Genomic DNA, 27,585 nt, shown 5'->3' with positions numbered 1-27,585 from the left:
AAAAATCGTATCCAATCCCAGAAAAATCCCATTTCCCCCCAATTTTGTGCAGTATCCTCTGTAATGAGGAAACATGGCCTTTAAAAGAAAAACAGCAAATAAACTCAGAGCTCAGTTTGCATACAGACCACGCATGAATACCAAGCATGTGCAAATGCATACTTAGGAATGAAGTTGCCAACTTGAATGTTTTAGACTTCAAGTTCTCACTATCTATACATTTATCTCAGCCTTAAAAACTTTCTATTATTCTCTTTCCCAAATCCAAGCAATTCACAGGAAGAAAATTTACAAGAAAAGAACAGTTGTGTTGTCTCTTTCTGGCCCAACTTTGTGGGCTAAGGAGAAGCCAACTTCGCAACTCTCCTCATTTTTACTAAAGGAAATAATATTAGACCCTGTTCCTGAGTCCTGCTCCACCCAAGGTCTGGGTTGGACCTTCGGATTACAGGTACCACCCACAACCAAAAAAATATGTGGGCTTAGTCCCATGGACTTCTGACTATTCTTCATCATCTCTCATGGAGCCTCTTATTCCTTTGAAAGAAACAAACAAACTACCATTTTGGTTTGACAGTTTTATGGCCAATGTCATAGGTGCTGATGATACCAGATAAGCGAGGAATCAAGCCTGTCGTTCTCTCATCAATCTCTTACACGACAATCAAAAGACATTCTTCTTGAGGGGTTTTGAGGTTTTTACTGGGGAAGAGGAATATCTTTTTTTTTTTTTTTCTGCTGGAAAACATCATCCCCTTTAAAGGACAGGTTCAGCGTGCAACTATTTTGAAATAAACTTGGAAAAGGGTTTCCTAACTGCTTAGTCTACAGGATATGCTCCTTCAACTGTAGGTGGGTCTCCTTTGGCAAAGGCTGAGGCTTGATTAAGAAGTTAAACAGTGTATGTATCATCCTGAAATTTTGGGCCTGATTCTACAAGGTGCTAAAACATACCTTCACCCCTGCATTCACCACATCAGACTCTCAGGGATTCAAAGGGACTCTTGGGCAACCAGCTTCTCACAGAATCACAGTGTAAGGGACTGAAGTTTAAAGCTAATGAAAGAGTTGTCGACAAAACTGTACAAATCTGCATATTCTCAGCTTGTCCAGGAGTATTATAAATTGGTCTGCTTCACCAAAGACTAGCAAAACTTCCACTGGGCTTTGCTGGACACAGCTAATTGATTTGACCTATATTCTGTAAACATTTTACATAGAAATCTATCCCAAAAGTCAGTTGGAAGGCTATTTTATTGCTCAGCTGTGTAGCTGAAATTAAAAAATGTGGGGGGTTTTGCAATTTTTAGGGCCAAGCATTTATGTTTTTCAGGAAGCAATCTTTCCTTCTATGATTCATGATCGTGTTGAATTGTCTAAGGTAGGAAATATCAGCTTGAAATTACTGTCATGTGCTACGTGACCCCAAAGGGAGAGTGTGGAACTAGATCTTCTCCAGCAGGAAAACAGCTGGTAAAGAATTAAGCCAACTGTGTTTCCAAGTCAATCCTGGAATGCAGTATGCAAAACAACATGTGTTCAATCACAAATCCTCAAAAGAAAAGACCATTTCATCAAGCAGATTAGCTACCTCAGATGAAGGACATTATAATCAAATAAGCAACTTGCCATCCAGGTACCTCTGTAGGCCTTCTTTTCCTTGGTTTCCTTATTTTCCATGATTCCAACAGAAGCTGAGAATACTCAACACCATAAAATAGGTGAGGATTTAAGAGAGTATGACAGCAGGCACTGTCTCCAGAGTTAAACTAAACATGGAAATTTCTCTTGATGCTTAACAGTTTTCTCCTAAGACACCCCACACTCACTTATCTCTTTTGCTTCATTAGTCTCACTTCTGACTCTTAATGTGAATGATATACAATATGTGAAAAATTCTACCACATATATTAAACTGCATACTGTTACTCAATCTTCTGGACATACTTTCGGAGACATTCACACAGCTGCCACACAGGCAAAAACCAGCAAGACAGAAACTTTACCAGAGCTCTGGAAGGCAGACATACAGATTTTTTTATATATATTCACAAGAGCAATTGTTTTATCTTAAAACCTTTCTAAAACAGGCATATACTGCAGGCTTTGGCAGTAGAGATAAAATATTATGGGATCCAGCCTTACTTTGTTTTTCTCATCCAAATATACACATTGTTATAACAGAGGAATAGTTGCATCCAGAATTACTACTGCTGCTTGATGACCAAAATGCCTCATATACTGCTCTACACAGGAAACTACTGCAAATACCCATCTCACCTGATCAACAACAGCTTCTTTGGGGTGGAGGAAAAGAAAAGAAGCATATATATGGTTCACTTAAAATGCAGTGACAAAAACAGCATTTGAAGGCATGTGTTCAAAACAGTCCCATATTGTTATTACAGATGGAAACAGTGAAGGAAGAGAAACAGAAGAAACAAAAGCCAGCTTTTGTGAGTTCCAGAGCAATCCCTTATGATCCTGGGTCTTGTATAAGATGATTTGGAAGCTTTGGAAAGGCATTCAGGGTCTCTCCCTGAATAAGGCACTGTAACACACTGTCTTCCATAAGCCTGGCCCAGTGCCATGACAGTTTCTGCGTAATTCATTGCACGTTTTGCTAAGTGTTCTCTGTATGTCTATATAGATATATACACATAGACATATATGTAATTTTCCATATGCTTTCCTGCAAAACATCAGAAAAACAAAATCAATTACATAATGGAATACAGAATTCGGAATATGCTAAACTTAGTACCTGCTGACATATCACACGTGCCCCAAACCAAACCAGAGATGTGTTGATTCGGAAGTAATATGTACTCTAAATCTGTAGATGTAAATTATTTCTTCTCTCACAAAGTCTTCATACAGCCCAATCAGGAAGTCTAACGTTTGACTTTCCAAGTAGCTTCTGCCCTTTTCAAGCCCCATCATCTTTTCAGCATATTAGCACCATTCCTAGCAATTCCTTGTGTCATTCACTACGACAAAATGTCGACTAGGGACAAAACTAAACATTTTTTTTCAAGTCTTAGAGTTTATATCTCCAAAAGTAGAGAGTAGTGTCTTGAACCTCATCATCTTTGAACATAAAATGCTTAAAAGATGCATCAAGCAGATCCCTTTTCTTCTTACAGAAAAATGCATATTCTTCAAACATAATTCTCCCTTCATCTTTTCTTCTGCAGTTGAGAAAAAAAAAAAGAGGTTCAACTACAGAGATTGAGTGGCTGGCCAGATTGTTTATGGAATAGTGAGATCTTAATTTCAATTACCAGTCTGGAAGCAAAGTCGGCATCAATCACAACCTGTAACTGGCCAGAGGCCTTCCAGTGAATCTGGTGAAGTGAGCAGTGAACCCTCACCAAGACTTAGCAGTAGCAAAAGCACAGGCTGTTGTGAGAACTGGCTATCCTGGACCAGGCATCAATCCAGCACTGCATACCACCTCCAAAGTGACCTGAAGTACATATTCCTTCCATAAGAAATATGCCAATGATAGCATTATCTTCCCACTCTGAGTGGTCAGTGTTTTAAGGACTGTTTGAGACAGAGGTTGTAATCTTAATGCCATGTTTAACAGACACCAGTGGGTCTATCTTCCTTTAATTTGTCTAATTTTTTTAATCCATTTTCACATGGTCTTCTGCATCAGTAAGCTTCACAGCTTGTTCTTTGTTTTCCTTTTGAACTAGTTGCTTAAAAATATCATAAAATACCTTTTCATTTTTTGTTATCAGAATCAGCAAATAATGACCTTCATATTTACCTACTGTGTCTGCTGTGGCTATAAGCAGAAACCCACTATGAACAGCCCACTGCCTCTGATAAAACACAGATCTATACTGACCGTTTCATTTTACAAAATAATGTATTTTCAACCCTTTTTGATTCTGCAATTCCCAGTCATGTTTTAGTGGAAGTCTTTGAGTCCAGGGCTCAGACACCCACTTGTTATGTTTTAATCACGCTTGTAAATTGGAAGTATTTATACAAGAGTCTGAGAACTAGGTCCTTGATTTAACTAAACTACAGTTGTTACCTCCCACATGATGTGATTGTGTGAGTTCACATTTTATCTTAGTTCTTCTTCCTCTTCCTCATCTTCTATTTCCTCTTCTGAGTCATCCTTATTCTTTGAACTGTTGCTGAATTCAAGGTTCCCTTCAATATCCAGTACCTGTAAGTGCTTTAGGTTTTGGAAGGTACTTTCCTTCAGTGCTCCAACTGCAATCTTATTAAACCTTTAAACAAACAAAAAGGCCTTCCTGTTAAAATAAACCCATTTTTATATCCAGCACAGAAATTAGGAGACTAGGAGGAAACCATTCTGCAGAGTTACTCTAACTTACACTGACCCAAGTTACTCTAACATTACACTGACCCACAACAGCACTCTAGGAGTACTGACTCCTCTGGATGGAAAAAGGAAGGGAAAGCAGGTGCTGATTAGCAAGCAGGTAAATGCAGTGACTGAAAAAAGTTTGCTGAGAGCGCTCTGTATCACCACAAAGGACCTTACAGGAAAATATTGGGAAACATTAAGTATTTCCCACTGATTTCAAGTTCACCGATCAAGCTTTCAAGAAACTCCTACTTTTTTCTGCCCTAGCCCCTCTTCCCCCTTCTATAACCGTATTCTACAAGGAAAAAGAATCGTAACATTGGAATTCCTCCCCCACAAATTCTTTCTCTTGGTATTCTGCTTTCTCCTTCCCAGAGAGAAAAGGCATGTGCTCCATAGTCCACATTTCAAAGTGTAACTTGATTTTTCATAAAATTCTGTGTCATCCCTTGATAGTTTAATTCTTCTCCCACAAAACTCAAAATACTGGTACAAAGTACCCCTTTAGAATCAAAGCAACATGCAATAATTTTTCATCTGTTATTTGGGTTTCCGGGAATATAAATAAACTAATCTGCAATTTAAGAACCTCTCACATATACTGCTTAGTATGTTGCTCTCGAACATGCTTAAAATCATATTCTGTCAAATATTCCAGATGTATATTATGGTTTCACAGCATTGGAGTGATTAATAGCCTCCCATTAAGAAATACAACTTAGCTTGGGTGGAGGTGCCTCCTAAATATGTTAGCAAAACAGTTTTGCAAATTCCTTTTTTCTCTTTATATAAAAATATAGAATGTGGTATGTGGTTTCTGGTTTGCATCCAAGCATTCACTAAAATCTCATAAATGTGAGCAGCTGAATAGACAGACTGCTCTAATTTACACCAGACTTTGTAATTTTATTTGCTTGGTATGGAATCACTCATCCAAAAAGGTATGCTTCAGAACTATTCAGAACTACAGAACAGTTTAGTTGCATACAGACAAAATAAGGCCATATTTAGTCTTGTGCAGCAGGCAGGCAGCCTAGGCTTTTTCAACATATACATTGGATTAGCTTAATCAAATACTCTGTAGAGGTTCATAAATTACTTGTAAGCAATATTTTCAATAATGTTCCATCAGATTAAAATTGAATATATTACTGGGCCTGATTCTTGCTTCACCACTTCTGGTATAAATCTCTGCTTGAATCAGTTACATTACTGTGAATTTACATTATACGTAATAAAGGTCAGTATCTGTCACCTAGAAAAACAAAGTCCTCATCCAACTGACAGAGTAGGAAAAAAAACCCAGAAAAGCTTCTAAACTTAGTTACATAACTGTCACAGTTGTAACTTGTCATCTGTTTCTGACAAAACTATCAAGTGAATGCACACAACTTCAAGATTAGTCATACGCACCTCACTAGAGGGGGATTTTGTCAAAATCCAGGGCTAACAGACACAGGCGAAGCTGTAGTTCTACAAGTGGACTGTAAGCTTTTAGCTCACAGCTGAATGTTGGAATATGACATAATGTTAAACATTAATTTCCCAGAATTTCTAACATGCCTAATCCATTCTAATAAGCACATAAAAGACAAACTCTCCGAACAGAAAGAGCTTATTATGTGTATCCATGTCTCCTCTAAGCAGATGAAAATAGTTTCATCATACATTACTATAAACCAAAGTTGCTTATTTAGAACGTTAGGATTTTAAACACTTTCTAAAAAGTAAGCAGTTATAAAGTGGATGAAGAAGAAGAAATTTTGTGTGTTGAAGTGGAAACTTGACCTTACCTGAGGTAAATCCCCTTTATTTTGGGCGTGGATTCAAAAGCATTCTCTGAAACCGTTGTGATCTTGTTGTTCTGAAGGTACAGATATTCCAGAGATTCTGGCAGGCCTGATGGGATAGAAGACAGCTGGTTGCCAGCCATGTCTAGTGACTGCAAGGAAGAGACAACAAGGGGTCCAATAAATAATTGAATTTAAATATTAGCAGCACTCCAAAAAGGTATTTGACAACAAATGAACTTCCGAAGGCTGGCTCTACGCACACCCCCCCCTTCCTTTGGAAGTTTATCCATTCTTTTTAATATATATATATACACACACATACACATAAGTCTATCAAAATACATATATATGCACTTATAAAAAACTTAGTATGGTAACAGTGCAGAAGTGAGATGTTTATGCAAAGCTTATCCAGGATTTGTTGTGTTTGAAAATCATCTGGAAACAGGCTTTATTTTTCAGATGGTACTTTGCTGAGTCTGCTTCAGAACGTCTCCCTTCTGGCGAGGTCAGGCAAATGACAAACACCATGTATACAGTGGACATTGCAAATTGTCAGCCATGCAGAAAGGTTCCGTTTGCGTTTACAGTGGAAAACTGAAGTGATATTTATTATAGTGTAAACTAATTTAATCTACCTTTTAATTTGCATCAAGGTAAGTGTGGCCATGACAATTCTGCTCTCTTACATTACTATTTAGCATCATGATTTCACATGAGACACCATGCAGTTTTGTTTAGGAGTTCCAGCATTTCTTTATCTCTGTCCCCAGGCTTTAGCCCATGCCTGCTTTAAGTGAATTAAAAGCAGACTGGGTTTCAGATATGCATGGGAATTCCTTGAAAGCTGCTACTGCAAACACTTCACTAGCTAAGGTTAGTGACTAGTTATAGTTACACATAAAAACATATGGAAGTATTCTAACATGGACAATGTATGAAGACATCAGGACTGAAGGCCATGATCATTTCTTAGATGAATTTTATGCAAGAAAATGGATCAATAGAAGTGTTGTTTTATCCTGTATTGTAGCATTTTCATAGCACCAAGCTGACACACTAGTTACAGATTATTCAAAGCTACACTTCTGCAAGTTATTGTCATGATTTCAGTGTTTTTATTCTCCACATAACCCCAGTCTGGCAAACAATTATGTAAATGTCTAGCTTTGCAATTGCACAGTCTTCAGTGATTTCCATGGAAACAGTGTGGACTGAAGTGTATGCTAAGTACACGCATGATCAGGATCTTACATGATGGTTATTTGTCAAATCCACTCCAGTGCACCAACTCAACCTATTTCACAGTTAAGCCCTTAATGATAAAAAAGATTCATATGTACTATCATGGAAATAACTAACAAGTAGTAACGCTGTTCCAGAAAAAAGCAACAGCCAACAATGCACCGTTAGTCTAACAGAATTTTAAGTATGTGCTATTACCTTAACCTTGTTTAATATGAACAGGGTTTGCTGTGGGGTAGGTACAACTGAAGGGCCATTGTTTGATTCAGCAACACGTTACTCTGGCTTGACACTGACTACAAGGGAGTGACAGTAGAATAAAAGTAACGTGAAGTAGCTATGAATCAGACCTGTCAAGAAGGAGAGCTTGTCATTCCAACCAACAACTAAAGCTAACACACATACACACACACACACATATCAGCGAGGCACCAAACAAATGCAAAATGTATTATTAAAGCCATGGACCAAATCTGCAGCTGATGCAAACCAACAGCTCTACAGATGCTGTTGCTGCATTGCTGATTCACATTAACTGAAAAACAAGCTATTGTTCATTCCCAGAAACAACAGAAAGGGAAATGTTCACATAGATAAATGTTTGGATTGTCTGAAAACACACTGGGGGCCAGTGTGACATATGCTCCATGTCTCTTATCCCTGATCTGCTCTGAGACATACAAACTTTGCCTGCACAGTGACCTAACCATATGCACCCTAGATGGTTGCCATATGACATAGGTAATACCTTTTACTGCAGGAAACAGGCTGTTGCCTAAAAGGAAATGCAGACAAATCCTTCAGCCAGCGTAACAATTTTGAAAGGTCATTTGGCACAGCATAGATGTGATTGTTCCTGCCTGCCTTATGGTTTGTGTTTAACTTTCTCCAACAATTAAGCAAACGAGAAGACTGCTGATTGAATCCAGACCTCCTAGCTGCTATCCAGGTGCCTTAGCCAGCTGAGCTGCTAAATCCTACAGCTTGGCCTGTCTGACTATAAGCTGATGTGGGGGCTTTGAGAATTAAGAGCATTTTTGTTTATGCATTCTTTCCTCCCGCTGTCTCTCTTCAGAGCTGATTTTAAATCTTTTGGGAGACAAGATATTTAAAAGGCATAATTTCAGTTTTAATGACAGCATTCACTAATGTTTATCTGAAAATATAGGACACCATTAGGGTTCAGAAACAAAGATGTTTTTACATTTCCCAGTATTAGCAGTACACGGTGGACCACCACCCTGGTCAGCAGTGGCAGGTACCCACCTCTGGCACAACAGCACATCACTTCTACTCTAGAAACAGAGGGTGCAGCACTTACAATGCAAGCCCAGAACATGAGGACCAAGCACATCTAGTATTGGTGCTATACAAATTGGCTTAGGCAGACAGACAATGACATCAGCATTACCAAAACAATTAGAGAAGGTGATGTTTCTACCTGGAGACTGCTGAGTTCTCTCCATGCTCTTGAATAAATTGAATTTACTTTCAGTTTATTGTTGCTCAAATACAGTTCCCGCAGCTTTGTCATCCCAGACAAAGTCCCTTTTGGGATGATGCTTATCTCGTTCTCCTTCAGCTTCAGAATCTGCAAGTTCTTTGGAAAGCCAAAGGGCACCGTGTGGAGATTGTTTCCAGAAAGATCCAAGGACTTTAGTTGCCTCAGTTTACGGAAGGCCTCCCGATGGATCTGGGGACTTTTGAGCTTATTGTAGCTCAGGTTCAGCTCTTCAAGGAAGTAAGTGGTGGCAAAGTCATTCCTGTTAATCTCAGAGATCTGGTTATGAAGGATCATAAGTGTTTTCACTCGTCGCGGCAGTCCACTGGGAATTCTTTCCAGCATGTTGTTGTACAGGTGGACAGTGTGCAGCTTCTTTAAGCCCTGGAAGGCTAAAGGGTGAATACCTCGGGCTTTTAATTTGTTATTGTGGAGCAGAAGGTACTCCAGGTTCTTAATTTGGGTCAGGACATCTCTGCCAATCACCTTAATTGCATTCTTCTCCAGGTGGAGGAGGACGATGTTTCGAGGTAAACCACTTGGGATTTGTGAGAGGTTATTGCTGGACAAATCCAGATATTCAAGACTAGACAATTTCCTTGGGAAAGCAGGAAAGAAAACACTCTCCATTTAGATTCTGCAAGGTGAAACAATAACCAACTTCCCCTAGGATTTTACAATCTTTGCTTTAGAGTCTTTTTGCCCAGCACAGCTCCCACTATTGCCTTTCTTTGTCTCATGATATGACTGATGTGGACAGCAAAACAGGGAGCTCCTACACTGCCATTAGGGATTAGGACCAGGCATTGCCATTGCTCCCCAGCCACACTAGCAAGAGAACTTGCTAGAGTCCACAGACATCCAAACTGGCAACGGGCTGAGACCTGAGATCAGTTTTGCTGTCCGCTGTTCTCTCATTTGACACCACAGATAGCAACATACGAGCAATTTCAGTGAACAAATACCACAAGAAAGATGCCGTGGGAGCACCATTAGAACACAGAATTTAGCTCTTGCTTTCACAGAAATATAGCCTGAGCATGAGTAATTTCTGTCTCTCTGAAAGCGTATACTGAAATTGAAAAGCAGGTCTACTTTTTAGATGACAAAATGTTACCCTTATGAAAAGTAGGAATGCTAATTCAATGTCCTAGGCTAAGGTAGTGAACTTCTCCTGACCCTCCAGCATTATGGAAGTGAGTCAGGGCTAGAGCTGCTTTGTGTAAGCTACTGAATCTGGATTCCACGGACTCAGTTGAAGCTAAAATAAATCCTCAGACCAGCCCCTTATACCAACTGGATGTGGATCAATGGTATTATATGCCAGGACTGAGGAGCCCTGTATTCCCTTGTATTTCAAGTCAGTTTCTCAGTTCAATTGAGACTTCTAATCTCCATGGCACTACGTAACCCACTGCAGATGACTAGAAAGTTTTCAGGAAATGGGAGAACTAATGCATTACAGGCATTACTTACTGGTTACTACACTGCTATTCAGAACTATCCAAACATGCTCTGAATGAGCAAATATACTCTTTGAGTAAATCACTTCACTGCTGCAAGCTGTAACTTTTCCCTGGCTTGGGCACATCTCAGTAGCACTATGCTGTGCTGAACAGACAGTATCATGAGAGCAAGGAGCAATATCCACCCCCTCTGCTGACTGTGACTGGTGCCTTAGCTATAGCCACTGTACTCTGTTCATCAAAATCTTAACAGAAATGATATGTCCAACATGATCTGCGGGCAGACACAACACAGCTATGGCAAATTACTAAGGGAGGTTTCTGGGAGTGGGAAGTGGAAAAGGAAAGCACAGTTTGATACATTTTCATGTCTGGAGATCAGAAAATTTACAGAATTAAGTTATGGGCAGGACAGATTATGTGATCTGGATTTTCACGTAGAACAAGGGCAGCACCCAGTGCAAGCAGAGACACAAATGTTAACTTTTTGAAGTGCTAAGTTCCAGGCTAAATTTAGGACAGCCAAAGGCTATTCCTGTTGCACTGGTTTGTAGCAAAGCTTTTGCAGCCATCTGGCTATTGAGCAGCACCACTGCATCCCTGCCTACTGCAGCAATCATCTGCACTGGGGTACAGCTGTGCCAGATGAATTCACATCTGTGTATCTGTGGCTGCTTTCAGGTCACCTTCACAGAAACACAGAAGTGTCTTTAGCAAAGATGGAGGTCTGGCCTTAACTTCCAGTCAACTGTCCCTCAAACTGGCAAGTCCCAAGTAACCTCACTTTTGAGTGGTTTGGAAGAACAGAGACCAGCTTTCAACATTGTTCTAGGTGGCCTTTTTCCAGAAGGCACTTAGTACCTGGTGTGATTGGGTCTGTGGCAATCAGGGAGTGATGCAGTCTGATGTTCAGTGTCTTTTGTTTAAAAGTATTCTGCAGTATGAATTCAAACCACTCACCCAGGCCTTTGCTTTTGAATGGCAGCATCTGAATCTAAGACTTTTCATAAAGACTTAGCAGAGAAATGCATAACGTCATGCAGCTTTTAATAAATGTACTTTTTAAGATGTACTTTGTTCAGTAGGTGTACTACTGTACCAGAGGAGGTAGACAGAGATACAAACTACAGATCTCATCTCACCAGAAAGTTTCGTTGTCCATTCCTTCATTAGTCAAGTAGTTATTCTGTAAATACAGCTCCCGCAGACCTGTAAGTTCACTGAAGGCTCCTTTGGGAATCTTCTCTAGCTTGTTGTTCTAGAGTCACCAGAAGCATAAAGCACATTATTTAGCATGAAACAACATACGACATTCAGGTTCTGCTCAACTAGCACCAGGCAATTAAACTTCAAAAGGGCTAGACATAAGATATTTCAGTGGGCATTATACTTCTGCTTAAGAAATAAATACAAATACTAGACTGAAATATTACAACCTATTTTTATTGATTCCCCATGGAATCTTTGGGCTAAGGAGTTAGAATTTCCCCCCGCCTCCTGCACAGTTTTATTTTGCATTCATAGTCCTTCCACCTTTGTGCAAATGTATAATGTAATCTAGGCAACTACCTCTGGAGTTTGCTCAAAATTTTGGGATTTTCTAAGACAGATTTCACCATAAAGAAGAATTAGGTTGGAAGCTGGGAACCAGCCATCCTTCCAGCATTAATGGCCTTCCAAAAGGTACAGTTCCTGCAGTGTAGATTCCAAAATAATTACTCCTATTGCCTTAGTGTGGCTTTGGAGTAGTCAGCAGGCAGACACGAGCAAAATATAAAACTAAATTCCACTTAGAAATTCCATACAGGAACTGTAGGAATTATAAAAGGATATATAAAACACTAGGAATTATAAAAGGATATATAAAACACTGACACTGAAACTGTTAAACTTCCCACAACCCACATATATACAATAACGTGATGGCCAGACTAGACTAGATTCATGTGCCAACTAATATAAAGTGGATGACGCCACAGACAGATTTGGCTGAGTGTCTCAATGAATAGTGAAAGAAAAAAAAAAGATCTGTCACCTCTAAAGTACACCTTTTGGACACTTTTGGTCTACTACTGGCTGTCTCTCCTTTCTCATTGTCCTGTTTTTTTCCCAGTCAAAATATCAAGGTAAATGTTACTACTGACAGGCAGTGTACTTGAAAACAAAATGCTCGTTTCTCTCTACAGCTCCTCTGCCCTTAACACAACTGGTAACAGCAGGGAAGGATATGAGTTCAAAGTGTAGTCCTAAAAGTCTGAGACCCCTTTAGGAGATATGATTACCTATAAATGGCAATAAAATGCAGGGGACTAGTAACTTCACACTTTGCACAGAAATTCCAGCAATTTAAAGAATGAGGCTGTTTGCCTTTTCTTCAAGCTGGAGAAGCCTGTTTTCTAGAAGACTTTAATGGGAAATAGCGGTGAAACCTTCAAGGGAAAAGAAAGCTGGGAGGCAACACAGAACTGCCTAAGTCTAGGGGCTGATAACAGACTCCAGTCTACAATGTCCAAGGAGCTGTCAACACTAGAAGCAAGCGGAACCAGGACTCCCCACCGCTGCAGCTCTCCCATTGTTAACAAGGCTGAGATCTCTAGCACAGACATGATGAAGTGCTTTTATCGAAATCAGATGACACAGAATTAAAAATGCTGGAGACTAGTTAATACCACAACTTCTGCTATTGCACTATTGCTGGAGAAGTTGTAGCAGTAAAGAATCACTGATCCAAACTTTCTCTGTGTTGTCTGAATTGCCAGTTCAGTAGCAAACAAAAATCACTGATGCTAGAAAACAGTAGTCTATGCGAAACGAGTTATTGAGCAAAGCCAGTACGTAGTGGGTAAGCAGCTGTCAGGAAAAACAGCATCATCAGTGGCAAACTTAATTGGGAGGCCAATCACTGGATGGCCATGGAGAATGATCTACCTTCTTGTACTAATATGTATTAATATCATTATATGCAGGGAAGAGACCAACAATGCTACCACACAGGCGTTTGCAATACATTCCCCTGAAACACAAAAAAGCATTTTTGTCCCCTGTGAGCATTTTGGTGTTTTGCAAAAACACACTGTTACTTATGAAAAAAAGTAAGGACATGGGAGACAGCTACTGTTGAGGATATAGCAGACGAGACTTACAATGGGCCTGGGAATGTTTCCAAGTGCACTGAAATGGCTTGGCTGTGTGGTTTGAATCCCACACACACACAGTACTTTGTCACAATCGTAAAGGAATACAAAACCTTGCTGTCATTACCTTTAAATGTAGTTTAAATAGTGCTGGAGGGAGATTCTTTGGAACATACTTCAAGAAATTGCTGGACATAATGAGTATCTCCACATTATCAGAGCCATTGAACATATTATCAGGTAACCCAGCATCTGAAAGTTTGTTGTTATGAAGATACACAGATCTGTTGGAAGGAGAAAAAAGATGAAGTCAAACAGAGAGTGAGATCTGGGTCTTCCTGTTTACCAAGAGAAACCTGTTCAAAAACTATATTTCAATATTTTCTTCTTTCCTTGAGATAATTAGATTTGTTTTTAAAACGTGCTCTTTAATTTAGCCAGGGATATAGATGCAAAACAAAATGGTTGGTCCAAATACTCTCTGAAATTCAGGTCTATTCAAAATCCAAACCTGCATGTGAATATAAATTTCACAAGTAGCCTTATCTTCTTCACAAGAAACTAAGTGCAAGTCTGGGACTGTGCAGCGCTCTGAAACAAAGAATGTCAGTGTGGTGGCCTCACTGGAGAGGGTTAAAACTCATATCTCGTTAATAGATATGCCCCCAATTTTAACTTCTATTTGGAATCAAATCTGGGCTTCTTGGGCTTGTAAAATCAACCTCTTAAGAAAGCGGCATCTCTCACCCCTCCATTCTTTCTGCTCCCATGAAGGCTGGAGATACCCCAGGAAACAGTTTCTCTCCTACTCCTAGAACTCAGAAAGGTGTAGGGTAATGAAAGGGAGACAGCAGATTTACTCAGTCTGGAAGAATTTTGTTTTCTAATGAACCTTTGGGATAGGGAGAAAGAGGGCTTCTTATTTTCCCTTTGCCCTTCTTACTTTTCAACTTTAATATTCACAGGAGTTTCGCCAATCAGATTCTTAAAAATGGATTCATTCTTTCTTACACGGGTTTTAATTCTGTATAAAACAATGGACCCTTATGAAGTTATTCCTCTTTTTCATTGGCTTAATTGCTAAATGAATTAATTTGACTTCTTTTTAACAAAAGAAATTATAGGATTTTACTGACTTTGATTACCTCTTCCTTTCCTCTGTTTACCCCAAGATGCAGCAGGCAACTAAAATTGTAGAGACAGGTTAAAACTGCAAAAAGGCACAGTGTCAAAATGTGCTCTTTTAACTTGTTCATGGATTCTCTACCAGTTGCAGAGGACTTGGCAACATCTTTCTGGAAGGAAGGAAAGGCTCAGTATGGAAACACAGCCATGTGACCACACACTCCAGGGAGTTCAGATCCACACTGAAAATATTGTTCACCCTGCATGGTCAGCTGTACTTTTAACTCACAAATATTTGCCTTTCTGAAAACCTTGCTTTCCAAATAATCAGTCTGAGACCGTGAACTCTGCTGGGGGCAAATAAACCAACTGAAACAACTGTGTTAGGATTTTATATCAGCAATCTTGGAAATCAATGAGTTACTATTCTGATTAAAATTAGTGTTGGTATAGGAGAGTGCAAAAATCACTTCAGAAGAGTGCAAGAATTTTAATATAAAAACACAGCAGCTTCTGCAACTCAGATTAAGGAAGAACACATGTATAAATCTATCTTCTTTCATGACGAGATATTGCCAGAAATCAGTCAGTGACTCAGCCTTTTCAGCTACCAAGAGCCTGTGAGACTAAAGGCCTAGTAAGTACAGAGTAGCTTCAGCTCTCAACTAATTCAGTGGGAATGGAGAGTTCTTCAGTTCATCACAAGACTGGGCTGTAGGAGCTACACTGCGTCAGCTATTATTAACTGCTTCCAAACTTGGGATTTGTAAATTGCTACCAAAAGAGTCTGAGATGTCTTTGCAGGATTTAGATGCTGCAGTGTCTATATAGATTACTCAAAATGCCTTTGGAATAGATGGTATCTCACAGGAGGTGGTCTATGTGCATCTGCATTTGAGATGGGCCAATGTGCTGAACTGAATCCAGCTGAGAAAACCACAACCTGAAACTAGCAGAGACCTTTGAAACCAGACCTGAGGATATGAACCACTTCTGAAGGTGCTAAAGTGCTTAGCTGTAATATAGTTGAGTTACACACAACTGCACTGAGTACTGTACTGTCAACCTGATTCCATTTTTTTAAATGAATGGACTATAATAAAACTAGGGATTTCTAAACAGTTAATCTCCATTTTGAGAAACCAAACCCGTTCCTTTCAACTCATAACTGATACACAAATAAAATGGAGACAATTTAATTTTTATCTATGCAAAAGTGTCTGGCAGCTAGTAAAAGCCCTTGGAATGTGTTTGTCTGAGAGATTATTTAATCTTTCATGCTGAGAATAACAAACAGTCAGCTTCTTTCCAAAAAACATAAGTAGGCAATAACAAGTTTTAGCCAGATAGTTTCTTATCACCCACCAACTGCATCCAAGCAGTGGCAGAACACTATTATTGTTTTACTTCCCGATCCCTTACCTCAAGTTTGGTTTCTGTCCAAATGTGAGCCCATATATCTTAGTGAGATAATTGGCTGCAAAATCTGCACTGATCAAGGTATTTGGTAGGAATTTCGGAGCCACTGTTAGCTGTAAAAGAAATATACAGGGGAATTCCAACTAAATGCAACAAACGTTTTAACCAAGTATTAGACTAGCAACAAAGTACTTCCAAATTTATTTTCTCTAAACAGGCAAAAATAAATTAAACTGAATGCAGATTGTATGAACGAAAACAAATTGTCCTCACTCACTAATCTCTCCAGGAAGGAGACAGACTTTTGCTCCAAGATATATGAATGTTTGTTTTGGTTGGAAGAGTCCCGTCTCTTTTTGGTGGAAGAAATCAGGAAATTGTTATTCAGAGAGCAAACACTTTGCTTATTATTGTTCCTTGTTCCTCAGTCTGCTGTGCCAAAAAAATCCAACCCACCTCACAGTGGCCTACTACTTACTTTCTTATGAAAGTATATTGCGGGGGGGAAGTGTCACTTCATATGTCTGTTCCAACATTCCATCCATATACAATGATCTTATCAATGGAGGGTTCAGGTTCCCAAAGGACAGGTATGCTTCTGAGCCAAATGATGGAATATCAAATGGAACTTCAAAGCAAAGACCTACTGTACAGGGATACTTTGTTCATTAAACAAGTGATATATCAGAAACAAAATACAGAAAGGTCCTGTCTCCAAAACTTTATAGCTGATGAGAGGTATAGAATTTGATGTGTTTGCTCTTAGTCTGTTGCTATTTTTATCACTTAATTTAAAAAATAATGCTTGTAACATCTGCATCTGAACAAAAATTGGTGGAGTGAAAACTAATGAGCAAAACCACTCAGTTTTACAGAGCATCCAGATAATACAATAGCTAGGTTCACTGAGTGGCTGCTAATAGCAAAGTCATTCACCTAGAAACCGAGAATACAGGTTACAATACAGGCTGGAGGACAGTTTTCTGGAAAGTGTAAACCCAGAAGATATATGCATCAAGATTAAGCCCTTGGAAAACAACTTATTAACAGAATGCTGTAATAGATATGACCCTTGAGTACAGAAGCAGAAGATTACTGAATTGCAGCAGGCAGGTGCAGTCACCATGGTTACAGATGTTAACTATAGTACTAATGAGACCACTCTTATGATATTTTATGTACACTCTGAAGAGCTCTGGAGAGAACATCTTTTCTAGGGAGATACTGAATTCTTTGTCATCTAAAGCTTTGAGAACAGGATGGGAAAGTCTGGGCCTAATACAGTCCTGTTTTTTAAAAGATGAAAGTACATTATTTACTGTTTTTCATTTTCACCTGTGCCAAAACCTCCATCCTTAAGCTGTCTTAAATGTTTAATGGTCACAAACACAAAAAAAGATCTTTCCCACAAATCACGCTCCTATCAGTATTTCCAGATAGTACGTAAGCAGTGGAAATAGGCATTCTACATACTACTACAGTTGCCACAGTACTGCTCTTGGCTTTACCAGTAATCTCTCACCTCCTGATCTGGGAGATATGATTTCAGGGAAGTGGATAAAGGCACTCGTCTCTGACTAGGAAGGTCTGACAGTGCCTCAGAAAGAAAGAAGTCTCGACTGTGACACAATGTTGAGAATTCAGACACAGGAAACAGACCTAATCACTTTCATACACAGTGGCACATTAAAGCTTTTCTCTTGAAACACCGTCTGTTAGGTCATAACTTTTATACAAAACAAAGGGCATGGCTCAGATATGTGAAATGAGAGACATTAGAACCACAAAAAAGAGGAATGAGAAAGAGAAGTTTCATCCAAAAAGATTTTTCACTTGCTCAGGACTTTGCTTTGGCCTTTCAGCACTTAGTCATGAGACTCATGTCTTCACTAGTTGACTGCTTGAAGGATTAATGCTGGATTGTTGTAACTGTTAGCAAAAATAAAGTTGACTGAGTAGCTTTGTCTAGTATATTGCCTAGTAAGTAGCAATCTGCATTTCTCCAGCTGCAATTTTCTTGCAGCTTTACTGCTGGATCTTCCTTTACATATGGCAGACACTGTTTCTCCACTGTTAACTAATGAGTTAACCAATGAACTCGGGTTATACAAAAGTTATTACCAGTTTTGGAACAAGTTTTCTTGCTTATAACAAGCTCTGATATAAACAGAAGTACTGGATCCAGGTGAATCCCATATCACTTGGGGGATACAGGGAAATGTAAAACCTTCTGTCACCAAAATCACCAGCTTAAAGTAAATAATAGTGACAGTTCAGGACCTGGTCTACAGTTTGGTGGAAGAGATTTCTGTTATTAACAAGGCTTACTGTGGATACTATGTGATAGATACAAATTATGAGACTGGGGTGAAAAATTAAAAAGGACAATACACCATCCATTTTTTACTTGAAGTACTTGTTACTCATAAGCCACAGAAGGCTTTTAGTCTACTATGATATTTCTTTTCTCCGACCAACTATGAAAGATAATTTAGCTACATCTGATGGGATCACAATTGAAGATAAAGCAGCATTAAGATAATCCATAAAACAAGGAGCAAACTACCAGCAAATCCCTGCTCTCCTCCAGACACCACAGTTACTTGATCTGCAGTGTTTCCTGCTGCAGAGTGGATACAGTTTGAAGCCAATCTGGTTTGTCCTGGCTTGTGATTTATAAAGAAATGTGTTATTTTTGTGGGTCCACAACTTCTCACTATAACTAGTTCTGACATTCGCTGATGTTTGCATTTTCTTTTGGGATCCTTTTCTCTCTGCAGTAAAGCCAGAAAAACCAAACACTTTGTTTTGTCACACAGGGAAAATTGGAGTGCAAAGTTCTGGAATATTAGTCACAGTCTGGCTTGTTCCTTTTTATGGAGTTATTAACTGCCAAGATTGTTATATGGAAATGGTGCTTGAAAGGGAGAAAAGAACACAATGTTACTGTACTAAGGAATGGGTTCTATTCTCAATCACTCCATACAGAAATCTATGGAGTGATTCTGGATATGTCTTGGCCTGACTGAAACCTGAATGTGGCCACATGTATATAAACAAAACATCAAAAGGTCACAGATTTTAAGAGGATAATAAAATATATATATACAGACATGCATATAAAGAGAGAGAGAGACAGAGGGGGGGGATGGAAGGGCAGGGTTTTTGTAGACAAAAGAAGCTCTGCCTGATGTTTTAACTTATATTTTTCTGCGGCATCCCAGTTTCTTCTGTAGCAAATATTTGTGGATGATCACTGGGGATAACGAAAGCCATAGTGGAAACCACCCAGGTGTAAGGGTATGTGAGAAGTTATTTCATTTCCTAGCCTTGGCAGGAAAGATGTGCTTCTGTCATGACATCCAACTCAGGTCATTAATAGGAAAGCACCTAGGACCTTCTTCATTAAAAAAGAAATTCAACTTCTGCCACTGCAGCTAAAACAATAAATTCGTAACTCGCACAGCTTCACTGTGTGTGGGTATCCTCGCCCCTCATCAAACCTAGTAAGAATGGGAGTCAGGGAAAACTGGATAGCTTTTTACAGATCTTGATGGCTCAAACACAGGTATTGGGATGTGTTTGTTCTCAAATTTTTCAACCAGCCTCATCCGATGAGATATGCAGCATTTCACATCATTACCCCACAGCTTATTTGCATACAGGCAGCTACCAAATCTGCATGCAGCTGATCCAAAGCCTGCTGAAGACAGTGGTAATTTATAAATGCAGGGGCTCTCTGTACCTCCCTACACACACAAGGGAAACCTTTCACCAGTTCCACAAATACATAAGTGTTCAAAATATACCGGCATGTGTACCCTCTAACATTTTAGCACACTAACTAATTGTCTTGACCTTATATGAACCTACATTAGAATATCACTTTAGCAAAATCTTACTTACATAGGATATGTATTGTAAAAGAATTGAAGACTTGCTTGTTTAACTTCCAGAACTTGATTAGAAAAGACCTCTGAGAGCCTTGTGAGACTCTTACCTTATTGTTTGCCAGGTACAGGTAATTCAGGTTCTCCAGATGCTCAAAGGCTTCCTCTGGCAATCCTTAAAAACAGGAATAGCTCATCAGTGACATTGGCACCTTATTGCCTCTGAGTGAAAATACCAGAGGGTAGCTTTCTCCCTCTGGTAATATCTTTAACGTGAGATTTAAATATTTTTCATTGCCACTCAAACAATCTGACTCAGATCTATTGTTGTCTTTATTTTATTTTTTTTAATTAAAAAACCAACCACAGACTGTCAAGAGCAATGGAAGACCATTAAAAATCCAAAGCATGCAAGACTTGTGGCCAACCCCACTGGCAAGGGTCAGGTACAGATCTGTGTAGACTTGCTGTACAGCTAATTATTGGTGCTCGCAGCAACAACGCTATCTGAGAAGTTTCTTTTGTCATTTGCTCATGAATCTGCAAATCATTTTTCTTGGAAGGACATAATCTGAGGTTGTTTAATGATCACATCAATCTGATCTATGACCACGATGTTGCCAAAATAACACCAGCATCTGCATGTCATAACCCTTCTCTTGTTCTGCTCCCCCAGAATCCAGGCAGCCACACAGTAACCAGCTCAGAGAGCTGATCCAACTCGGAGCTTACCCTCCCCCAATACTTATTAATTTTCAGCTGAATCACTCCACATCCAGCTGATCACACAAGCACAATTGCTGTCACAATGGAAAGGCTGCAAATAACATTTTCACCTGGCACTTAGATAACCATAAGTCAAAGGTGAAGCTATTTCCCATGTCAAAACATATTGGAAACTCAGGGCTGCAGTGAAGCTTGTGAAAGAAACATCAAGCCCCGAAGGTAATAATGTCAAAGTCCGAATCTGTTAAGTGCAGCCTTCGTTGTGCTATGTAAGAGTGCTATGTTTTGGGTCCCATGCATAATGCCCACATTCTCAATGAAGGCTGTTCTCCATCATTGTAATGAGGATAGCAACAGCATTCAGAGCAACTGGGTGACACACAAATTAACAACAATTCTATCTTTTGTATCGCATATCCTCCTCACTTAGTATTTACTCCAATTCCTCTGTTTCTTTTGCTTTCCTTGCTAACTCCTTGTGAAGTTTCCCTAATAAGCATACGACTTAGCAAGCAAAACCTGCCTACAAAAATCAAAATGGTTTCAGAAGAAGGGTAGAAATTCCCTTATTTGCAATATATATTACTTGTATTCATACCGAATTTGACAAGGACTGAACTGGACTAAACTGCACTGACTGACTGACTAGGCTGAACTAAACAAGTGGGTTAAGAAACAAGGTCAGTCAGAAGGAAATCATTCAGCATGTAGACATTTCTGGTTCTCAAGTGCATTGCATTGATGTGCCTGTGGGACCGGAGGGAGTTTCCTGGATGAGAAGATCTTGAGCCACAGTACACAGTGCTGCTGCCAGGTCTCCTCCACTGGTTCAGTAATCCTGCATTCTTATACACTGAGTATTATGTTTCGGATGATAAAGTGCCTCCATGATCTGTGTGATGGCCAAAGGAGTGAGGCTTATAGCTAACCACTCCAACCAAGTCAATTCATCACTCTGTGGCTTTCCTTATCAGCTGTCACTCTCATTGCTCAAGCTGGTGTTGTGGAGGCACAGGCTCTGTCCACTTCACAGCTCTGCCAGCTTACCTTTTGAAGTTAGCCTGTTATTTTGCAAATTGAGAGTTTCTAGTCTGTAAAGACGAGCAAGCTCTTCTGGAAAGATTTCTTCTATCTGGTTATTCTAAGAAAATGGAGAGTATTAATCATCAGCAAAGCTATCCAAGAAGAATCCCAATAAACCCAGACTGGGAACTCCAATAAAATTTGGAAATGAACCCACCATGTCAAATCATTGTCAAGACTTCTCTCTGAAATAAGCCAAGCTCAGATCTCAAAACCAAGACGTTCAAACCCAGCAGCATTTGAAGGCCTGAACCAAGTTTCATAGCTTGTGCTCATCTCCAGAAATATCCGGCTTATGAACCAGTAGCACACAAAGACTGTGATTATGCCTGGCAAGGCCTATAATCCATCTGCCACAGCCAAACCTCATAGCTGCAGCAAAGCATTTGCTACAAGGTTGGCACTGTGGATTTCCGAGTTTATTACTTCTGTTATTTACATGTTGTTTTAAAAACAACTCATCACGGGCAGGGAGAGTCAAACTGGGCTCATTTTCTCTGGTTCTACTGTCAGGGGTGACTGCCATCAGATATTCATTAACATGCTGACTAACATTTTGACCATTAATGAGCAATTCTAGTGTTTTAGCACCTAGGGGACCAGTCAAGGACCCACTGTGCTGGAAGCCAAGCCAATACACAGAAAGTGACAGCTGCTGCTCCAAAAAGCTTCTTTGCTTTTAGCAGTAGAGGCTGGAGCCATGGTGAGCTCATGCCTGGGACATATCTGCTGAGGAAGATGCCAGCTTACGCTACAGTTTTTCTAAATACGCTGCACTTGGATGGAAAGCTCTGAACAAAACCTGCATTTCATCCATTGAACAGAATTGGCAAATAGGAGCAGTAAACAAAAAACAGTTGGTTAAGGGCCAAAGAGGTGTTGAAAGGCCTGGAACTACTGCCACCGCTCAGAGGAGGGACGGGCACGGAGCTGCCACGCTCCAGCCCTGCCCACGTCCTCAGGTGTCAGAGCACAGGCAGGGAAAGGACGCCTGCCCAAACGCTGGTCATAGGCATCCATTAACTAACAGCAGAGCATGGAAACCTGCTGACAGTCCAGGACAGGGTGCTGCTTCTACCTGAAGCGTGAATCTCATAACCTGACACGCCTTTATCCTGACAAGACGTGATGTCTCTGCAGCAGACCATTTGCCGCAGCCATGACGTTAGCCTCCTGGCTGCAGGCAGCCCAGCAAGCACCAGCACCACGGTGACGGATGGCTTCGGCCATGTTACGCCTGCTCCTTGCTGAGCCCCTGTGCTGCAGGGAGAGATGGGACGCTGGGGGACACCGTTTGGGTCTGTGTCTGCACTGGTGCACTGCGATTACAACGCTTTAACTAATGTGTAGTGCTGCCAGAAAAATTCTCATTAATGAAGTAATCTGGCCCGTCCTCTTCAAAGACACCTCAGAAGGAAAGGCCTTCACCAGAAAGAGTCATTATTAGCTTGGACAAAAATTCTCCTCTTGGGGCTGGGAGAGAGTGAGGAGAGGCACTCCCCACCTTCCTCCCTCCCTGGACCTGTGAGGAAACAATTCCTGCCCATCTCCAGGAGGGACATTCTCCTCTTGGGGCTGGGAGAGAGTGAGGAGAGGCACTCCCCACCTTTTTCCCTCCCTGGATCCGTGAGGAGACACAATCCCTGCCCACCTCTAGGAGCGACATTCTCCTCTTGGGGCCGGCAGAGAGCGAGGAGAGGCACTCCCCACCGTCCTCCCTCCCCGGATCCGTGAGGAGACAATCCCTGCCCACCTCCAGGAGCGACCGCCGAGCGCAGGCGCCGGGCCTGCCGCCCCTCCCGCTTCCGGCGCGGGAAGGAGCCGGCTGCCGGCGGAGGCAGGGCCGCTGGCCGCCGCCGCCCGGGGACTCGACTCGCTCCCCCGCGGCCGGGTCTCGGCTCCCTTACCTGGAGGGAGAGGTGGTTGGTCCGCTCCGGCAGCAGGAGCGGGAACTCCTTCAGGTCGATGCCTCCGCAGTCCACGACGCCCTCCTGGGTGCAGCCGCAGTCGCGGGGGCAGGCGGGGACCGGGCCGGGCGGCCTCCGCCGCTCGGGGGAGCCCTCGGGGAAGTCGTTGTCGGCGACCGCCGGCGGCGGCGGCGGGCGGGCTGCGGCGCAGCCCAGCGCCAGGAGCCCCAGCGCCAGCAGCGCCCGGCCGCCGCCCGGCATCGCCCCTGAAAGGCGAGAGCACGGCGCGGGCTCAGGGCCCCGGCGGCAGCGCCAGGGCCCGGCCCGCCTCGGCGCACACACACGGACGGACGGACGGACGGACCGACCCCGGCCCCGCCGCAGCTCCCGCCCGGGGGCCGCGGGAGCCTGAGGCGCCGGCCCCGCCGCCGCCCTGGGTCCCCCCGCTTTCCCTGGGTGCTTTTCACCTCCTTTCGAGGCGGGTTGGGGAGCGGGGTGAGGCCGAGGAGCGCTGCCCGGCCCCGGGCAGGCAGCCTGGCGGTGGCCCGCCCGCGGGACCCCGGCTACGGCCTGGCAGCACCCCCGCACCGTCCCCGACAGCTCCAGCTATTTCTTGCTTTTTTTAAGTATTGAGAAACGCCAGATGATCCCGGAGATTTATGGAGGAGGTTTTGCGGTGTGATTTCTGTGTAACTGTTGGTCGTACTGTTTCCTCGCAGCTTTGCATAGGGAAGAAACTGGTTAATGCAAACAAGGTACGCTGGAAGAGAGTGACTTGCGCTCTCAGGATGCTTCTCAGAGGGGCTGCTTCACATGCATCGAACAATAACAAAATCTCACGGCTACTGAAAACAAAATGGGCTTCCTATTGATTTTGGACAGTGCTGATCTGAACCTTAGAGGCCTGGCTAACGTTCAGCTTTTATCTTTCCGGCAGCAGGTTAAAATAATTCAAACAGAAGTTGAATATCTACTGGACTGGCCAGCTGGCCCTAATCCAGCTCCTTCGGTCTCATCTGTTGCCCTTCTCAGATTTCATACATAATCATTTGCAGTAATGGCTTGTCTTTTATCCTTTGGGCTGTTCCTCACAGAAGTATTCAACAATGATGAGAAACTGTTATTTAGGCTGATCTTTTCAGGTGAAAAAACACAATGGACTCATGACCTTAATATGAAATAAGTACTCTGTTCACCTCTGCCAGCCCAGGTTCCTTCTTTGCATTGGAAACAATAACATCTCCAGAGCCAGACTGGCAGCCGTCAGAACTGGCACATCTCCATTTACATCCACGGGGCTTTGCTGCTTTGCACCAGCTTAAACTCTCTCTGGGGCTTTCATAGACTTTGGGTGCTTGGGAAGCATTGGGGAGATCCTGCTCTCAGTCACAGTCATGAAAATCTTAAATAATTTCTTTAAACACTGACTTACACTTGAAGAAATGGGAGAAGGTGGGACTACAGGACAGAGCATCCCAAGACATGGATGGTTTTGCTTTGGTCCTGATCTTTGCTACCTACTAACACACTGGGTGATTTTAAGCATTGAACATTGTTTGCTTGATCCTTCTTCCCCTTGCTCCACTATTTCACAGCTTCCATATCTGTCAAAGCTGAGTATAATGAAATTAATCTCCTTTATAAAACATTCCAGAGATCAGATGGTGTTCCTTATATGGCAGCTAGATATTAATAGTGAGATCAAAATTGGCCATATGAGTATGCCAACAGTGGATTACTAAAATCCTTAGTATTTGGTGACCTAATCTCAGAAAATATTTCAGAAACCTTAGAGAAAATAATCTCAGAAAGTGTGATATATCAGATCTCTAACAAAGTATTCTTCTTATATGTCAGCTTATCCTTACAGATACTTACAAAAGAAACTGAATAAAAAAATGCTTTTTATAATGCAGGTCACAACCAGCCCTGCTGTAACAATACCAACACTGTTCCCATAGCACGCAGTTACATCATGGTTGGTATTGGGCTCTATAGATTTGCACATATATAGCTGAAAAGATGTTAAAAAATTAACATGAAATATTGTATCTATTGCACACTAGAATTTCTGAGGCAATCTCACCCCATTGTCATCAATATGTGTGTTTCTGCTACAATGCATTTGAAGTGAATGCTGCTCTGGTGCCACAGGGAGACACTTTGGGTACAGAAACATCTGCTTGCATCTGGGGTGCAGGCAGTAAAACCAGGCAAGATTTTTATTTTCTTTTAGTTCGAAGTCTTAAGTAACTCACTCCATTTCAACTCATTCCCAAGGGCCTGATCTAAAGCCTTATTAAGAAACCTTACTAAAGGAGTAGCTCAAAACCCACTAAGGAGTCAGTCCTCTTCCCTTGCTGTCAGTGGGCTTTGGATCGGGTCCTTCTACCCAAAGACTGAAATTATACTGAAACCAGCTCAGGGTTTTCTGTGGTTGCATCTTTCTGAGTCCAGACAGAACCACTACTGATTTCTGCACTTTGCTGCCACACAGCACCAGTAAGCTGAAGTTTCAGGAGTTACTGTATGCTTCTCAGTGATTACAGTTACCTCAGTAAACAATAGAATCATGCTCAAAATGTCTCATCTCTGTATCTATTATTCTCCACACACATTCTCACTGGACACACACACACACAGGTGGAAAAACATCCCCTCCTTCAATATCAACAGGTTAACTGAATTTGTTACTTACATTGAATATCCTTTCTAAAAGCTGCAGCTGAAAGGGAGGCTGCTGGATGTTGTCTGAGAATCCAGCTTTTAAAAAAAATAAAGTGCTGAAAAACTCACCTTTGCTGTCAGAAATCAGATGAATGGAGAAGAACATTTCTCTTGCCCCCACAGGCTCCCTCGGCTCATGCCATGTCAGTTACACACGCTGAGCTCAGAGCAAGTCTCCCCTTTCCAAGCCAGATCCTTTCCAGATGTGAGCAGCAGAATTAGAGAGAGTAATAGGCAACCTTCTACCAACGAGAGTTTCCTGCACTTCCCAACGAAATCGGAGAGGAATTTTCCAAAGTCACCATATGGGAAAATGTGAGTAGGAAAGAGGAAGCAGCTATAGTCTGAACATAAAGACTTGGGGAAGAAACAATCTGCCATTGCTTTTTGTCAACACAGTTTGCAAGATCCACGAGAGATGCCAAAAGAAAGCATGCTGGAATTGACAGAAGAGAAGCAGAGACAGTGTGTGCTTTAGCATTTCACTGCAGGATACCGGAGCTGCACTATCTGTTACGAGATCTTTAATTTTAGCGGCATTCAACACAAAATCTGAATTCCAGGTGGGAATGTCCTCCCATTCCCTGGGGGTCTGGTTCAAATTACCCACAAACAGGCAGATCAGCAGTTTTTCCTGCATTTCATCTCCCAATCCTTTAACTCCCCCTGGTTTTCAACCCATCAACTGATATTCAGGGACCAGGGATAGATAAGCTGAAACTACAAATGTCTTAGAGGCGAAGTCCCCAGATTTGATATAGCACCTCATCTACCCAATTTTTTTTTTTACCTTCTAAGCCCAATATTACAGCACTAAACATGAAAACAACCCTCCACCACACATACACACATGCTCTCCACCCCCCCACCCTCCCAGGTCATGTTTAGCCCAGAAGCCTCACATTTCAAAAAGAGAGGAACATACTGTTTATAACACAGTATGCTCTAAGTGCAGCAATACTTCCAAGAAAGCAACACAGCTTTTTGTCACTGACAGCAAAGTTACTGTTTTAAATATAAAGCCACCTGTTTTGTGAATGGTCCACAGCGCTCCGTACAGTACCTCCACAAAACCTGCAGAGGATCTGTCCACACCAAGAACACGACCTTCTTGCTGAATTCCAAAAAAGGGACACTGATTCTTTCCTCTCGACTCCAGCTGAACTAAAGTCTAAAGCAATTAAGTTATTTCCTCCCTCTCTTCTTCCAGGCTCA

The 27,585-nt window shown here is 41.5% G+C and overlaps 1 protein-coding gene across 3 annotated transcripts; it reads right to left on the bottom strand.

Annotated features, from left to right (window-relative positions):
• Positions 1-563: 563 nt before the first annotated feature.
• On the bottom strand, positions 564-27,585 carry PODN (podocan). 3 transcript variants are annotated; one of them, XM_075037130.1, is made up of 11 exons: positions 27,434-27,585; positions 23,644-23,909; positions 21,701-21,794; positions 20,038-20,102; positions 16,041-16,150; positions 13,621-13,777; positions 11,502-11,617; positions 8,834-9,491; positions 6,148-6,296; positions 4,052-4,253; positions 564-2,692 (listed from the first exon to the last, which is right to left on the bottom strand). In XM_075037130.1, the coding sequence occupies exons 2-10, from the start codon at positions 23,902-23,904 to the stop codon at positions 4,085-4,087; spliced, it is 1,779 nt and encodes a 592-aa protein (XP_074893231.1). In that variant the 5' UTR covers positions 23,905-23,909; positions 27,434-27,585; the 3' UTR covers positions 564-2,692; positions 4,052-4,084. The 3 variants fall into 3 exon arrangements, with proteins under 3 accessions (XP_074893231.1, XP_074893230.1, XP_074893229.1); XM_075037129.1 differs by having other exon boundaries at positions 27,397-27,549; XM_075037128.1 differs by lacking the exon at positions 27,434-27,585 and adding an exon at positions 26,440-26,581.

Source organism: Buteo buteo, chromosome 10 (genome assembly GCF_964188355.1).
Source record: "Buteo buteo chromosome 10, bButBut1.hap1.1, whole genome shotgun sequence".
Lineage (NCBI taxonomy): Eukaryota > Metazoa > Chordata > Aves > Accipitriformes > Accipitridae > Buteo > Buteo buteo.
This window is presented reverse-complemented; position numbering and strand designations above follow the sequence as displayed.

What these genes read in the sequence shown, in the direction of transcription:
- PODN (XM_075037128.1), bottom strand. Translation starts at nt 26,476, where the DNA reads ATGTTCTTCTCCATTCATCTGATTTCTGACAGCAAAG. An exon ending in TAACAGGCTAACTTCAAAAG is followed by an intron (nt 20,103 to 21,700) that starts GTAAGCTGGCAG and finishes CCTGTTTTTAAG; the next exon opens with GATTGCCAGAGGAAGCCTTT. An exon ending in TATTTAAACTACATTTAAAG is followed by an intron (nt 11,618 to 13,620) that starts GTAATGACAGCA and finishes TGGTGACTCTAG; the next exon opens with AACAACAAGCTAGAGAAGAT.